This window comes from Aspergillus udagawae (assembly GCF_001078395.1).
Source record: "Aspergillus udagawae IFM 46973 DNA, scaffold_3, whole genome shotgun sequence".
Taxonomy (NCBI): Eukaryota; Fungi; Ascomycota; class Eurotiomycetes; order Eurotiales; family Aspergillaceae; genus Aspergillus; species Aspergillus udagawae.
Window position 1 is genome coordinate 1,271,502 of NW_025091266.1, and position 16,072 is coordinate 1,287,573.

General features: G+C 49.5%; 6 protein-coding genes across 6 annotated transcripts; 4 read left to right on the plus strand and 2 right to left on the minus strand.

The window, feature by feature from the left end:
* Positions 1-1,070: 1,070 nt before the first annotated feature.
* Positions 1,071-2,362, plus strand: Aud_004302 (putative C2H2 finger domain protein (Ezf); the record flags this gene model as incomplete). Its single annotated transcript, XM_043289242.1, has 2 exons — positions 1,071-2,036; positions 2,261-2,362. The coding sequence occupies 2 exons, from the start codon at positions 1,071-1,073 to the stop codon at positions 2,360-2,362; spliced, it is 1,068 nt and encodes a 355-aa protein (XP_043145177.1).
* A 2,630-nt stretch (positions 2,363-4,992) lies between these two features.
* On the plus strand, positions 4,993-5,941 carry idi1 (isopentenyl-diphosphate delta-isomerase IDI1; the record flags this gene model as incomplete). Its single annotated transcript, XM_043289243.1, has 3 exons — positions 4,993-5,230; positions 5,304-5,642; positions 5,706-5,941. The coding sequence occupies 3 exons, from the start codon at positions 4,993-4,995 to the stop codon at positions 5,939-5,941; spliced, it is 813 nt and encodes a 270-aa protein (XP_043145178.1).
* A 299-nt stretch (positions 5,942-6,240) lies between these two features.
* Aud_004304 (DUF202 domain-containing protein) lies at positions 6,241-6,908 on the minus strand (the record flags this gene model as incomplete). Its single annotated transcript, XM_043289244.1, has 2 exons — positions 6,241-6,667; positions 6,811-6,908. The coding sequence occupies 2 exons, from the start codon at positions 6,906-6,908 to the stop codon at positions 6,241-6,243; spliced, it is 525 nt and encodes a 174-aa protein (XP_043145179.1).
* Positions 6,909-7,787: 879 nt separating this feature from the next.
* Aud_004305 (MATE family efflux transporter) lies at positions 7,788-9,893 on the plus strand (the record flags this gene model as incomplete). The annotated part of the gene is made up of 3 exons (XM_043289245.1): positions 7,788-8,610; positions 8,667-9,025; positions 9,087-9,893. 3 exons carry the CDS (start codon positions 7,788-7,790, stop codon positions 9,891-9,893), a joined length of 1,989 nt encoding a protein of 662 aa, XP_043145180.1.
* Positions 9,894-10,173: 280 nt separating this feature from the next.
* On the minus strand, positions 10,174-11,238 carry Aud_004306 (putative replication factor-a protein; the record flags this gene model as incomplete). The annotated part of the gene is made up of 3 exons (XM_043289246.1): positions 10,174-10,917; positions 11,063-11,160; positions 11,235-11,238. 3 exons carry the CDS (start codon positions 11,236-11,238, stop codon positions 10,174-10,176), a joined length of 846 nt encoding a protein of 281 aa, XP_043145181.1.
* Positions 11,239-11,754: 516 nt separating this feature from the next.
* Aud_004307 (ATP-dependent RNA helicase DBP10) lies at positions 11,755-14,541 on the plus strand (the record flags this gene model as incomplete). The annotated part of the gene is made up of 1 exon (XM_043289247.1): positions 11,755-14,541. The coding sequence occupies one exon, from the start codon at positions 11,755-11,757 to the stop codon at positions 14,539-14,541; it is 2,787 nt and encodes a 928-aa protein (XP_043145182.1).
* Positions 14,542-16,072: the final 1,531 nt, after the last annotated feature.

The following is a 16,072-nucleotide window of genomic DNA, read 5'->3' on the forward strand; positions in this document are numbered from 1 at the left end:
TGCCAAGCAAGGTACCAGACTGTCGGGTCGCAACTAAACCTCTTTGATGCTCGTCTCACAGCAGGATAAGACGAAATGAGTGACCAGGCGGCGATGATCGGGGGGAAACAAGGTGGCAATGGCAGTCACTCACCCCCCAGAAACTAGGAAGACGCGGTTATTCCAGTCGCAGAACGTGAAGAGAGAACGCTGAAGCACTTATCATTATTCTACCCATCCATCCTACCAACTGGTCTTCCTTCACTCTTATGCAACCCCCGGTCCTGTGGGCTGCTAAGATAGGTATTTTCCCTCTCTCATCACCAATCCATTTCTCTGCCCCCCTCTTTCTATTGTTTTTTCTATTATTACCTGTTTTCATTGGAATTATTCCTTTTCAGACCCTGTCGAAGCACAGTACCGGACAACAGGCCCCAGTGGGCTGCCTGTTTCTCCACCCTTTTTTCTTCGACCACACCAAGCGTCGCCCCCTCAAATCCCCAGGAACATGGATCAAAATTAATAACTTGAAAACTCGGGCTGGTCACACATTTCTGGCGCTAAGTCATTGTGCACAAGTCTCCATCAATGCGCCTATCTGAATGTTGCAGACATGGCCTGCAATGATCAGTCCAGCCCAGCCCTGCCCAGCTAACTTTCCCACAACCCCCTTCACAGTCTCTCTCCCTCCTCCACCGCATCCTCTCTTCTCTCCCCTTCCAAGTCTGCCTTGCCCACTCAGGCGTCAAGGTAATTGCTTTCCTTGGGTCTACTGCGCCGATGCGGCGGGAAATGTACACAGGTGAGCGTCATATGGCTGAATCTTCTGTCGTCTTCTCAGCCGCTACACATGTTCGCCGCAATTCTTACTGTGCAACAGCATTGCTGTTGAGTCAAAACATTGCCTTATATAATTTGCATGCTTTCGTCTTGTTTCTTTGATATTAATATCTTTTTCCATCCGTCCGAGGTCTCGACTGTGAGGTTGCAAACAGATCCGACTCAATTTACCCGGAGTTTGAAAAAGAACAAGTGATTCACATCTCCAGACAACATTTATCCTTGCGATTGTGACAGCACAACTTCTGGTCATGAATTGGACCTCCGAATCCTTCTCGTCCGCGCCAGCCTATGTTACCTCTTCATCTGATGACAACTCGATGATGATAGAGACAACTCACGGTTACGCGACTGAGGTCTTCGCGCATGCAAACTGTCCCAGCAGTTCACAGCCACCTACTGGTCTTGGAATCACTTACGTTGGTATGGAGGCTCAGTTCAGTCAGATGGAACTCTGCTCTGCTCCAGAAACACTGTCTCAACCGACGACCGACTGGCCTGATCAATTGATGCCGTGCATATTCGAGCCTTGTCTGGAGATTGAGAATCTTACCACTGGGGCGTGCTACGAGTCCTTCCCTGTTCACCATGATGTGTCCACCTCTCCCCACAGCCTTTATAGTCCCCAAACCCTAAGCGCATCACCGAGTTACTGTTCGACCTTGGATGTGGGAAATCAGGATACAACATGCAATCAGCCGTCCCATAGGTGGCCGGGTACGCCTTGTTCGGACAACACCACTTCTTTCGAGGGATGGTGCCATGTAAAGCAGGAATATGACGATTGCCCGGATCCACTTCTCTACTCTGAACCGAGTGATGCGTCTGGAGTGTCGACGTCCACAACAATACCTCAACTGATGGTGAACGACACATTTGCAGTCACGGCATCCCTTGGAAAAGAGGAGGGCGACACCGCCCTTAAGCCTGATCCTATATCAGAAGGCCCCGTGGGCCACAGTCAGACGGCAACAATACCCCAGACTCCCCAGTTCACCTCTCGGGCAGGCACGATGACATCAAATCATATTGACTCATGCAAAATGCCCTCTGCTAGCGGCCTCGTGTGTACCGTGTGTGGCACCCGCTTCACTCGACGCTCAAATTGCCGGGAACATATGAAGAGACACGATCCCAGCTGCAGAAAACTCTACCCCTGCGAAGCTTGTGGAAAGACTTTCGGAAGAAGGACTGACTTAAAGAGACACGTGGATAGTGTAAGTCGAGTGGGCCTGCTCGCTATGTCTAGTGCTAATCCACGCGAAAACAAAAAGATTCATCATGGACTGCGAAAGTTCGGTTGTGACCAATGTGACCGACGTTTCAGCAGGCAAGATACTTTGACAAGGCAAGTTCGCACCTTGTGCCCCATCCTTAGCCCATCCCTGTTCTAACGCGGGCGCTTTTCAACAGACATAAGGCATATGGCTGCCGGCAAAAGTCTCGACGATCCAGTCCCAAGAAAGGCAAGGAACCTACCGGTTCCCCTGGCCAACTCATTTCCTCTGGCTCGCCAGACATACATTCCCAACCCAGCAAATAATTTTTGATCGGCACATGCCAAACAATTGGTGATTTTGAGCTCGACAGGGCATCCCTGAAGAGACAACGACCTTGGCCACGCAATTTGCGTTGACCGCATATTGCCCGTGGCCTACACACGACTTCTTAACGTCTTCGTTTGCAAGACTACTGCAAAGCTTCACGATCGACACTGCATACATTCTCAATAGAATAACAAATACCCCGGAGCATTTGAGCATTTATGGGAGGCTGTTTTCTGTAGCATTTTTACTTACGCGAGCGGCAGCAGAAGGCAAACCGAAGATTTGCCGGCGTTCATTTCTCTCCATACTGATTGATTTTGTTTCTTTGGTTGCATGAATCTCAATGGCAAAGGGCAAAGCAGTCCTTTAGGCTGTCAATAACCGGCATAGCATAACATGTAAGGATAGGGACCTGGCGTTGACCACTGCGAGGTCATGCTGAGCGTGATGATTCGTAGGAAGCATATTCTTGATCTTTAGCATCAGTTTAGATACAGCATCTGTCATATAACAAACCACTCAGCCAAAAGGCTGTCTAGACAACCATCTCTAGCTAGTAGGGATGGTAGCAGTCGGGTCAACACAGGAGGAGTACAACAGCATCTGCTTAGTTGAATCCTCGCGTGAGAGCAATGATTCACTGCAACTCATGAAACCGTCTTGACTTCCGAGTTCGGACCAGCTGGCAGCCTTAGAGCTAGTTAACATGACATAAAGGCCAGGACGTTCGTGCTACGAAGATAGGTAGTTCCACTTTAAAATCGAGAGAATACGAGATATTGTGGATGACCGGAAAAACTAAACTTGATCCCCGACGCCTTGAAACTCTTCGGCTTTGACCGACAGGGGACTGGCTCCACTCTGGGATTTGGAATCTCGATAGAGGGCTCAGGTGCAACAAACAAACTGCTCCCCATGTGCCCAGCAAGCTAAATATCATCTCCTTGTTGCTGAAAGGAGTAAATACCAGTCTTGGCTCATTAATAGCGCTGATTAGTCTACTGATCTACTCGGAACTCCGAACTTCCAACCTCAAATCACGTCCATCGTCATGTCGAGATTGACGTGATTCTGGCCGATGGTCTAGACTCATATAAAATGTTCGCCGAAGCAACGAATTAGCCGATCATTATGTCAAGACAACGGAATCGGCAAAGTGTGGATAGGCTGAATATGCTGGAGTTCATCTCCTTCGATACAGCAATCAACTTATCTTGTGCCTGGTCAAGCATAATTGCATCAGACACTCCTCCATTGGCAGTGGTGTAACGGAAAGTTCACTGAAGTACTCTGAAGTCGGATCTTTCCTTACTTGCCATCGGAGGACGGGAGATTCGGAGCCGGGGCTCACTGCACTAGATAGTAAGGTACCTCCGTACTTGCTCCGTAGTCAGTACACTACTCCGTACTACTCAGCATTTTCTGACATTGACAATGATCTGCTGCTAAGCTGGAATCAGAAGTAAGGAACGTAGAGTATCAGTTGTCACCTAGACTATGACTTTGTCAGACCACTGCATGTGAATACTAAACAGACCACATTTAGCCGATAATCCATCAGTAAGAGTGCGAACTCATCTTCTGATGCTGAACTCAATACTCCGTAACTTGTACTCGCAGTAAATCGTTGCATAAGTTACAGTCAGGTGAGGACCATTACTGTATCTCTCCGTTATCTCTCCGTCCCTACCGTCTGAGGCAGTGTAACCCAAGACATTACTAATTACGGCGTATTTTACCGACGACGAGCTGAGAGCATTGGGATCGCTTGATCGAGCCCCTGCTGCTCCAACAGGCAGCTAGGTCCTGCTAGGAATGAGTCACGACAATCATTCATCACCAAGCGTAGTGATCACACTATCAATTGATGGAATGTATCTGTAGTTCGTGCAGATTAATATTTGAAGACATGTGGGTTTAACAGGCTATGACTACTTGATAGCTGGAGATGTGCACGCACCTCCGCTATTTCTTCATTGGTTAGTATGGGCCTTAGCACTCCAAACTTTGCCTCATTCAAGTATTGACTCTATCCATGTCACCTGATCAGGGTGGCCATCAGAGAGGGATTCTATAGGATTCCATAGCAGGCATGGTATGAGAGGATTCCTGTTTGCCCGGGTGAGGAAGCTGTTCGTCACATGGGAGTCTGCAACAGGTGGTGATTATCCAGGTTGTCTTGGGCTTATTATTAACTCTTTCGAGGACAGGCGACGGTGTATCGCATGTGATGAGGACAGGGGATGATAGTTAGCAATCCTAAAAAGAGTTGCCATTAGGGAGGATGTAGGAATCTCATCAAATGCTTGCTCAATGACAGACTCCTACATAGCAGGTAGATGCACTGTGATAAATTTTGATAATAAGCTGAGTCAGTCATTAACCATGGGAACCTTGCGTTGAGGTGCGGGGAGTAAACAATGATAATCACAGCTGATTTGGTGGTGGATCAGTGAATTCTGCCCTTGTTCGCCTTACCGCTTTAGAATCATGGGCGGGGTTTTCCCTATGAGTAGCCGGGTACAAAACCGTAAAATCCTCAGACGCTTTTTCAGAACTCTCTGAAGCCTCTCGATCTTCAGGCAAACTATCAAATTAAGTACATCATCCAGAGACACATATCAAGATGACAGCCACTGCAACAACCACTGCTCCCCAAAGAATCACGGCGGAGAATGTCGCCACTCTCTTCCCCGAAGTTGATACATCGCTGGCTCGTGAGGTTTTCCCCTCGACAACGGACACCGCCAAAGACAGCGAAGAGCTCGCTGGCTACGATGAGGAACAGGTCCGTTTGATGGACGAAGTATGCATTGTTCTAGATGACGACGATAAGCCCATCGGCAGTGCAAGCAAGAAGGCTTGTGAGTGTCTCAATTCCTTGTTTATCTTTTGGGTGTTTCCCAAAAACTGTCTACTTACCAGTGGGATGGATAGGCCATCTCATGACCAACATCGACCGGGGTCTGCTTCACCGTGCATTTTCAGTTTTCCTTTTCGACTCCAACAACCGCCTGCTACTGCAACAACGCGCTTCCGAGAAGATCACCTTCCCGGACATGTGGACAAACACCTGCTGCTCTCACCCATTGGGTATTCCCGGCGAGACCGGTGCCGAGCTGGAGGCTGCCGTGCAGGGTGTGAAGCGTGCCGCGCAGCGAAAACTGGACCAGGAGCTTGGAATCAAGGCGGAGCAAGTTCCTCTGGAAAAGTTTGAGTTTTTCACGAGGATTCACTACAAGGCGCCCAGTGATGGAAAATGGGGCGAGCATGAGAGTATGTACCTGATACCTTGTGGCTTCTGAATTTGCTTTTGCAGTCGTTGCTGACACATTCAAGTCGACTATATCCTCTTTATTCAAGCAGATGTCGATCTGAACGTGAACCCTAACGAAGCCCGCGATACGAAATATGTCAGCGCCGAGGAATTGAAGCAAATGTTCAACCAACCAGGCCTCAAATTCACGCCCTGGTTCAAGTTGATTTGCAATTCGATGCTGTTCGAGTGGTGGAGTCACCTCGGCACCGCGGGCCTGGACAAGTACAAGGGGGAGACGGAGATTCGCCGCATGTGAGAGGTCTGCACAACGAGAGCGCACGGTAAAGGATTTCTTTTGTTTATAGCCAGCACTATCTGGCACTTTCAACATTCTGTTTGGAGAATAGCATGATACCATACCATGGCATGAGCCAGCCACTTTATAACATGATTCCTCAATAAGGAGCCAATCGATGTTCTTTTGAATTTACAGAACCCGACAGTGTCATTAATTTGCTGTTCATGGGCAACCATTAATTCGCCTTGCGGGGCATAAAAGCTACCATTGACTAGCATCGAATCATGCACCTCCCACCCAAAAAATGCTGACCGCAGCTAACGTCGACTCTCCGCTCCTGTGACAATAAACAAGATACAGCAGGCGAAAATCACCACTCCAACCACAGTAAAAGTCAGCTGCGTTCTCCACCCACTCTGCACCAGGGCCACCTTGCGACTATATTTCACCACCGTCTGGATATAGTTCCCGAACCCGTTCACAAGACAAGTCAGACTCAGAACCCAGAAGATAACTCCCAGCGGAAGGGCCAGTCGGCGTTCAAGACCCGTTGGTTGAGAGCGGAAGTGGAACGAAATGATGATCGCTATCGAGACAACGGCGAGGTACATGGATAGCCGGAGCCAGGAGAGGAATGTCCGTTCATTTGCGCAGTGATCTCGAGCATCGGAGGCGACGTTCTCGAATAAGAGAGCTCCGAAGAGAGGGCGGCTGAGGAAGAGGTGCTTTTTGTCCTGGAGGTGTCTGGAGCCTTGCGTTAGTTGGGCAAACTCTGGCCAAGGGATGCTATCAAGGCGATCGAAGAAGACAGAGAGCGTGTACGGCGGGCTCGAACCTGCCTGTCTCCGAGTAGGATAACGGGGCCGCATACGTAGGGATTTACTTACTCCTCTACTAGCACTGGGTTCGAGTTGGTCACATTAATTATCGGATTGTATCGCGGCCGTAGAGAGGATGGTTCCTGGTCTGCCATGCTTTCAGGCATATCGAGTATAAATTAAATTCTCGCAAGAGAACCTCCAAAAGGTGTAGCTCATCCAGGGGCAGCTATGAAATTCATGGCGAGCAGGTAGCCACGATAATTTCACAGTGAAGTAGAATCAATTGACACTTGAGTCCCGTTATTGACCCATCCGATGACAGGAGCACGTGATATTCATCTGCTAATCCACTTTGAGACTGATGTCATGTGTCAACTCACACCCTGCAATTGATTGAGCTCTGCCGCCGTCCTATTCAGTTTGATTTGCCTATCGATCTCTAAAGTCGACAGCAAGTATGGGACTCTATATGGACTTTTGTTGGGTGCTGATCAACCACTCAATAATCGAGAGCTTATGGCTTGCGGTCATCGTTATGTTTGGACGGGATGATTCCGAGTGGAATCTATATTGAACGTTTGCGGGGTTCACTGTCCGAGCAATAACGCAAGAATACTAAGCATGGACTCTTGACATCTGACGAACAGTTGACCTTGAAGCGTGTCTGTGTATTAGAAAATAGGCCACTAATAATTTGTTGATTCAAAAGTCAATTGCTACAAGATGAGTCATGACTGGGGCACTTGGATGGCGTCAAAAAGGCAGTGGGGCCCTTTCAATATCTGGTCCTCGCAACTTTATTCCTGATCTTTATCGCCGCGGGCGGTCATCGAGACGAAGTCTGCTAATAATCTAACTCCCCCAACGCCGTTCGGTTTGCTCCCAATCACTGTGCTTTGTTCCCTGTATTTCAATGGAAGGCTGAGGAAGCTTCATTTTGAGAACTGGGACCGGGTGGATGACAGCGGCTGCGTATCTTCAGCATCCTTCGGATAGACTCGGTAATTGACAGCTTAAATCTCTGCCTCTAAATAATTGTCATCATGGTTCGCACTCAAGGCAGTCGCTCGCTCAACGCAGACGAACAAACATTTTACGGTCGTCGCATGTCAAGTTCCCCTCTGGCGGAAACGGCAATTGCTCGAGATATTGAAAATTATGCGGATAATGAAGGCTCAATAACCACCACCGAAGACGATGACTACTCGGAGGTGTCGACAGTACGTGCGATCAATAGTCAGCCCGGCACAGGGCCCCATTCTTTAGTTGGCTCTTATCAACGCCCCAGCTTTTTCACCACTGTATCGCATAGCACAGTTGTTCCGCACCGAGGAGAGCCAGAATGTCTTTCGTGGAGGGAACGCGACCAGGCAATCGAAGAGGAAAGACGTCTTTTGACTGATAATCATGTCATTTCGGATGATATCAGAACACATGAGCACAACGGACGACGGCGCAGATTTAGCGGCCTTCTGTCCCGCAGTCTCAGATCAAAGTCTCCCCAGCCTGTAGATTCACTGGAGTCTGGCAGTGGACTGGAGAGGCCGGAGAGGCCGGAAGCCGCTGCTGTACCGACAGAAGCTACCTCTCTGCTTGGAGCGGGGAACGGTGGCCCTGAGTATAGCGTGAGAGATGCTGAAGCGATTGATCAAAAGTGGGAGGAAGCAGTGGTTGCTGGTCTGATACATACAACATGGAAGCGAGAAGCTCTGGTAATAAGCAAATACGCGGCTCCGCTTACTGTCACCTTTCTGCTTCAGTATTCCCTGACGGTAGCGAGTATATTCACCCTGGGTCATCTGGGCAAGAAGGAGCTCGGTGCTGTTAGCTTGGCAAGTATGACTGCAAATATCACCGGCTACGCAGGTTCGTCCATTTCCTCCATTCTACGTTAATCTTATCATTCTAATTGTGCCATGTAGTCTACCAAGGTTTAGCAACCAGCTTAGACACGCTTTGTTCGCAGGCATACGGATCTGGAAAGAGGAAGCTTGTTGGTCTGCAAATGCAGAAGATGGTCTTCTTCCTTTGGACTATCACTATTCCTATTGCAATTATTTGGTTTTTCGCCGACATAATTCTTATGAGAATTGTTCCAGAGAAAGAGGTCGCCAAGTTGGCAGGTTTGTACCTGAAGGTGGTTGCTCTGGGCGCGCCTGGGTACGCCTGCTTTGAGAGCGGGAAGCGGTACATGCAGGCACAGGGATTGTTCTCGGCATCTCTCTACGTTCTGTTGATTTGTGCCCCTTTTAATGCATTCATGAATTGGTTCCTCGTCTGGGTATGACCGCTCCAGTCAGTTTCTTGCATAGTATGGTCGGACTTGACTGACTCGTAACTAGAAAGTTGGTTTGGGCTTCGTTGGTGCACCGATCTCGGTCGCCATTACCGATTGGCTAATGCCGTTCTTCCTGTTCCTGTACGTCTACTTCGTTGCGGGTTCAGAATGCTGGTGTGGTTTGACAAAGCGTGCTTTCCGGAACTGGGGTCCGATGATCCAGCTTGCACTTCCCGGACTGGTCATGGTGGAGGCCGAATGCCTTGCTTTTGAAGTCTTAACACTGGCATCGTCATGGCTTGGCACGACTCCCCTCGCTGCCCAGTCGGTCTTGTCCACAATCTCGAGCATTACGTTCCAAATCCCATTCCCTCTGTCGATCTCCGGCAGTACTCGCGTCGCAAATCTCATCGGTGCAACACTTGTGGATGCCGCGAAAACTTCTGCAAAGGTGACCATGGGAGGTGCGGTCATCGTCGGTCTGTTGAACATGATCTTTCTCTCGTCGCTGCGCCATTATATTCCCCTTCTGTTCACTTCAGATGAGGAAGTAATCCGGCTCGTAGCTGGAGTTCTACCTCTCTGTGCAGCGTTTCAGCTTTTTGACGCGCTGGCGGCTAACTGCAATGGTATCTTGCGCGGTATCGGAAGGCAAGAGATCGGAGGTTACGTCCAGCTATTCTCATACTATGCCATTGCGATGCCGATCAGTTTTGGCACAACTTTCGGACTGAATTGGGGACTGTTTGGTCTCTGGTCCGGTGTCGCTATTGCGCTTTGTCTGGTCTCGATCATCGAGGCCATCTTCCTCACGCGGGCAGATTGGAATAGGGCTGTGACTGACGCCCTTCGGAGAAACGCGATGTCATAAATGTCCTTGAGTAGTTGATACTACATGATTGATGATGCATATGATATGCTGCCTCGCCCTTATCAAAATTGGGAATGTGTAAATGGACGTTGAAGATTTAACGGGTATTCGGCCGGAGGCTTCATAGGGGAGGACAAAGGTTTAAGACTGATGTCTCGTCAAGAAGAATCTAGACTAGGTATATAGTATAAAATTGAGAAGAACCAGGCCTCAACACCTTTTATTTCCCGCCACATACTCGTAAATGTCACATTAGCGGTATATGCATTACACAATCATCCTAGTACTCCAGAATCGCCCAAGTCTGCTCATCAACAGTCGAGAAAATAACACCAGCAGTAAGTAACTCTTCCCCAGCCCGCGCTACATCCGGCATGGGCAGATTCAATTTGGCGGCAATCAACTGAGCGTGTAAACCCTCGTTGCTCTGAGGCTCAGTCTTCAAGAGGTTATAGACTCTCCGAGCGGCAGGGCTCATAGCAGGGAGGTTACTGTTGCCAGCACCGTAGTCGTTTGCACCACCCATCGCGGCATCCGCGCCGGCCCCAGCACCAGAAGCGCCGCCAGCGGCTCCACCACCAGGGGGACCACGCGTAAAGAACAAATGGATCGCAGCGGCCTCGAGAAGATGGCAGTGCACCTCGTTGAGGTTCGTCGTCGGCCGTACACAGTGCGCTCCCACGTATCGCTTATTCCCGAAGGACTTGATCTTTCCAAATACCTTTGCGTAGCCGTTCAGCTCGACTTGGTTCTTCCCCGTGCCGGTTCCCTTCCCATCGTCCGTCTCCATCGTGTCGGTGGTCTGTGTATCTATCCATTGCTTCACTTCGATCTCCCCTGTGCCATCATCGATCTTGTATGTAACGTTTGTGCTCTGTGAGCTGATGTTGCGGACTTGACCAATGAAGCAGACGCTGGCCGCGTCCGCTCCGTCAATCAGGAAGGCGGCTTCGGGGTATGGTTGTGAGGCATCGAGGGCTTGTTTGACTGTGATCGGACGAAGTGTGGCGTTGTTGTTATCGCCCTGGGTTTGTACATGTCAGTGAGGCTTCTTTCATCAAGCGATGAGTGTGGTCTGAGATCGCTGCCTTGTTTGATACAAGCGGGGAGGCATAGCTCATTGAAGCTCTAACTCGGGAAATGCTAACGGAGAACAGAGAACAAAATACCTTTCCGCCAGCTGGACTGTTCATTTCTCCAGGCATGAAGCCACCGCCACCGCTGCCTCCACCTCCGTAAGAGTTGCTGCCATAATTGTAACCCCCGTCTGGCACAGGAGTCAGTAAAGCCATGAGAACAAGAAAATTTCACAGTAAAGAGAGAAGCAGATGCTCTACTCACCCATTTTGTACTGGTTCTCGAAAATCCGCTCTGAATACCCACCACGGGAAAGCTATCAATTATCACCGCGAGAAGTTAAGAGCTCACATCATTTCTCTGAGAGGGCTGTCATTTTACCTCTTCGGGACGTGTTGGACGCGTCGCGGGGCGGACTGTGTTTGTCCTGTTTGCAGCGAGCATGGATTGCAGTAAAACTGGAACAGAGTTTGTTGGCTCACCGCCTTGGGATTTTCTCCACCGCTAAAACGAAAAAAAGTAGAATAATCACGACAGGACTAGGTTTGTTCTGGTCGGAAGGAGACGAGAGATATTCTGGGTTTCGATTTCACCCTTGCAAGATATAGTTGGACGAAAGGGTTTTCTGTTTCATCTTACATCTTACAATTTTGATGAAAGTCGAAGCCTGAGCGGTTCCGAGCTTCAAAATATCTTCGCCCGCCCTTGGGCGATCTCAAACAACTTTTTTTCCCCGTATTCTGATTAGGAGCGACCTGGGCCACCTGCGCAACAGAATCTCAAGATGCCTCACCGCGCGGCATCCCCAGCGATGTCCGAAAATGAGTTCGACATCACAGGCGCCCTCTTCCAGAATGACAGCGACTCCGACAACGAACAGCCCTCGGCCAAGTCCAAGCGGCAGCCCCCAAAGAAGGTTCCCTCACAGGCGCTCGACTTCCTGGGTGACGTGAATGAAGACGACGACGGTGATGAGGCTTTTATCGCCGAGCAGCAAACCTCTGCCAACCGCAAGGCTTCGAATCTCAAGGGTCGTACGGTGAAGAAGGGTGGTGGTTTCCAAGCCATGGGCTTGAGTGGCAATCTGTTAAAGGCAATCGCTCGGAAAGGCTTCTCAGTACCGACTCCCATTCAGCGCAAGACTATTCCGGTTATTATGGACGACCAGGATGTGGTTGGTATGGCTCGGACTGGTTCAGGAAAGACGGCCGCTTTCGTCATCCCCATGATCGAGAAGTTGAAGAGTCATAGCACCAAGGTTGGGGCGCGCGGCCTGATCTTGTCCCCTTCGAGAGAATTGGCACTGCAGACATTGAAAGTCGTCAAGGAGTTGGGCAAAGGTACTGACCTGAAGTCTGTTCTTCTTGTTGGTGGAGACAGCCTGGAGGAGCAATTCACGATGATGGCCGGCAATCCAGATATTATTATTGCGACACCCGGTCGATTCCTGCATCTGAAGGTGGAAATGAACCTGGACTTGTTCAGTATCCGTTATGTCGTTTTCGATGAAGCCGATCGCCTGTTTGAGATGGGTTTCGCCGCGCAACTAACTGAGATTTTGCATGGTCTTCCTGCAAATCGACAGACTCTCCTGTTCTCTGCCACCCTTCCGAAGTCCCTTGTCGAGTTTGCCCGCGCCGGCCTGCAGGAACCTACATTAGTCCGTCTGGATACCGAGAGCAAGATCTCGCCCGATCTTCAAAATGCGTTCTTCTCCGTGAAATCCTCGGAAAAGGAAGGAGCTTTGCTTTACATCCTCCAAGATGTCATCAAGATGCCGACCGGGCCGACTGAGGTTGCGCAACAAAGGAAAGAAGAGGATGCGAGCGCCAAGAACTGGAAGAACAAGAAGAGGAAGAGAGCGGAAATGGAGAAGGCTGTCAATACGAAAGAGTCTCCGACCAAGCATTCGACAATCGTTTTTGCTGCGACGAAACACCATGTCGATTATCTTTACTCTTTACTCTGCGAGGCGGGATTCGCTGTGTCCTACGTCTACGGTTCGTTAGATCAAACCGCTCGAAAGATTCAGGTTCAAAACTTTAGAACGGGCATGACCAATATTCTCGTTGTCACCGACGTTGCAGCTAGAGGTATTGATATTCCTATCCTTGCGAATGTCATCAACTACGATTTTCCCTCCCAGCCAAAGATTTTTATTCACCGTGTCGGTCGGACTGCTCGTGCAGGACGCAAGGGTTGGAGTTACAGTCTAGTCCGCGATGCAGACGCTCCTTATTTACTTGATTTGCAACTATTCCTTGGAAGAAGACTTGTTGTTGGTCGCGAATTTGGTGATCAAGTGAACTTCGCCGAAGATGTTGTCACAGGTAGTCTACCCAGGGATGGGCTCTCTCAAAGCTGTGAGTGGGTGACTAAGGTCCTGGACGATAATGCCGACCTTGCAGCCCAACGCACGGTTGCTGCTAAAGGTGAGAAGCTCTATATGCGAACCCGCAACTCGGCATCTCTTGAGAGTGCGAAGCGATCGAAACAGGTGGTTTCTTCCGACAACTGGACAAGTATACATCCACTCTTCCAAGATGAAACCAGCAGTTTAGAGGCCGAGCGAGAGAAGATGCTCGCCCGTATCGGTGGTTACCGGCCGCCAGAGACAATCTTCGAGGTCAACAACCGGCGCACGGGCAAACATGAGAATGTCGACGCTCTCGATACGATCAAGAGAGTCCGTACCACTCTAGAGTCCAAGAAGAAGCGTGCCCAAGCGAATGAAAAGTCCGAGTTGCTCGAAGATGCTTCCGACGGCGAAAAGGCAGCCAACGAGGCCGAAGAGAACCAGAACGAGGATGACGACGTTCCCACGGGCGTGGCAGATGACATGTCGATGGCATCCGATTCAGAGCTGGAAGTCACCTTCTCGTCATATTCACAATCAAAGGAAAATAAGGCAAAGAAAGCCAGCGCGGCCTCTTTCCAGAATCCTGAATACTTCATGTCCTATACTCCCCATAACAACTCCCTGGCGGAGGACCGAGCTTACGGTGTGCATTCCGGCACCAACTCCAACTTCGCCCAGGCCTCACGCAGTGCGACCATGGATCTGGCGGGCGACGATGGAGGCCGCGGGTTCGGCGAGGCTCGTACACTGATGCGCTGGGACAAGCGACACAAGAAGTACGTGGCACGACAGAATGACGAAGACGGCTCCAAGGGCACGCACCTCGTCCGGGGCGAGAGCGGGGCGAAGATTGCAGCCAGCTTCCGGAGTGGACGGTTCGACGCGTGGAAGAGAGGTAATCGTCTCGGCCGCTTGCCTCGGGTGGGTGAGGCCGAGGCTCCTAACCTCGCTGCTGGTCTCAACGCAGCCATCTCAGGCAAGCGGTTCAGGCATCGCAAGGAGCAGGCACCTAAGAGGGCTGATCCTCTCCGTGGTGATTACGAGAAGATGAAGAAGAAGGCTGAACTGGCCAAGGAGCGGGCCATGTCCAAGGTTGGCGGCGCAGCACCCCGTGGCAAGAGCGAGCTGAAGAATACGGACGATATCCGGATTGCGCGCAAGCTGAAGCAGAAAAGACGAGAGAAGAACGCTCGTCCCTCGAGGAAGAAGTAACTGGGAGGTTGCGTTTTCCTTCAGATTCATGTATATACCAGGAATTGCCTATGATACCTGCTAAAGTATTATCTGTTTTTATACGAAAGCCCAATTCAGATCAATTTCTAGGGAAGGACCACAACCAAACTTCTCTGGTGACGAAGTGTCTTACGCAGAATATCATTTCTGCCATGTATTACCTTCTAGCCCCTTATGCCAAACCATAAAAGCTCTCTCAGTAAAAGTGCTAATAAGTTAACACCCCCTTCAATACAGAAGCTCTCATCACATCACAGAGAAAAATGCTACTTAATATTCTACCTAAGAACCCGTGACGGAGACCCATAGACCCAAGCCTAGAATCCCAAGATGTTCCCAGTTCACTCAACCCGCAAAGGGAGAACTAGAATGCATATGGATGATCCGGCACCTCCACCAGCTGGACTATTGATTCCGACGGTGAATAGTGGAGCATCTGTGTAGCGCCATTGCGTTCTCCGGAAGGTCTCTTGTTTGGTAACTCTTTTCTTTTCTTTTTCTTCTGGCAATTCGTAGATCCACAGTCCGTCTCCTTCCTGCCACACCGGTTTTCCTTGGTTTGCGGAAAGGGCGAGCGCTGAGGGGAGCTTAGGATATCACCAACATTGCGTCATAGAATAAGGTGTATAGGGTATACTTATAGAAGTGTTTTAGTCTGCTGAGTTTTATATGCTGGTCAAAAGTGCGAATTTCAGTGCGTATCATGTGACAGAAGATCGATTGATAGGACAAGGGGGAGGTCTCGATATAGGACCTTTCTTTTTCCGTCTACCTTGTGTCGATGCCTTGCTCTTTATTTCTCCGTGTGTGTTGGGAGTCAGGTATGATAGATCATCTTCTGAGCAGGGGATGCGTCCTTGCGTCCTTGGCTTTCTCCCCATTCTTTTGTTTTCTTTTGTGGGGAAATAATTCCCCTTCCCAAAACCAATACATATGGATATGGCTGTCCTTCATACATACAGAGCTTTTCTACACGCCACGACTCTTTGAGTATGTACAGTGCTCTCAAGGGTAATCATCCGAGAGTCGAAGAGTAAGGTAAGTGGATGGTATTGTCTGGTCTGCGTAGACCAAGATCGGCAACAAGGATCCTTGGGCGCTTCTCCATAAAATGGCAACGGTCTGACCTTGACTATCTCTTATTGGTGCTTGAAGTCAATTAATACTGTCGGTCCATTGGCCTTGTGGCTATCAATATATGCACAAGTGTGATTCTTTGCAAGCCTGCCTTTTGATTTCAAGCTTAACCTGCGCAGAATAGAATTGTCTTAGGATGACGGCAGGAGTTACTGCAAGAGGACATACATTATTAGGCACATGATCTGATACGTGGATATTTGATGAACGCACACTGCTACCACGTTGAACTTTGAGTTGATTCATTATGGTTGCTGGAAAGCCAAACGGAGTATAGCTGGTTAGTCGAGCGTTGACCCAAAATGATGGGACTGTCGATCCGTAGATGACTTTAATATATATTTAAATAAACAATGCTAACACTGGATGATCA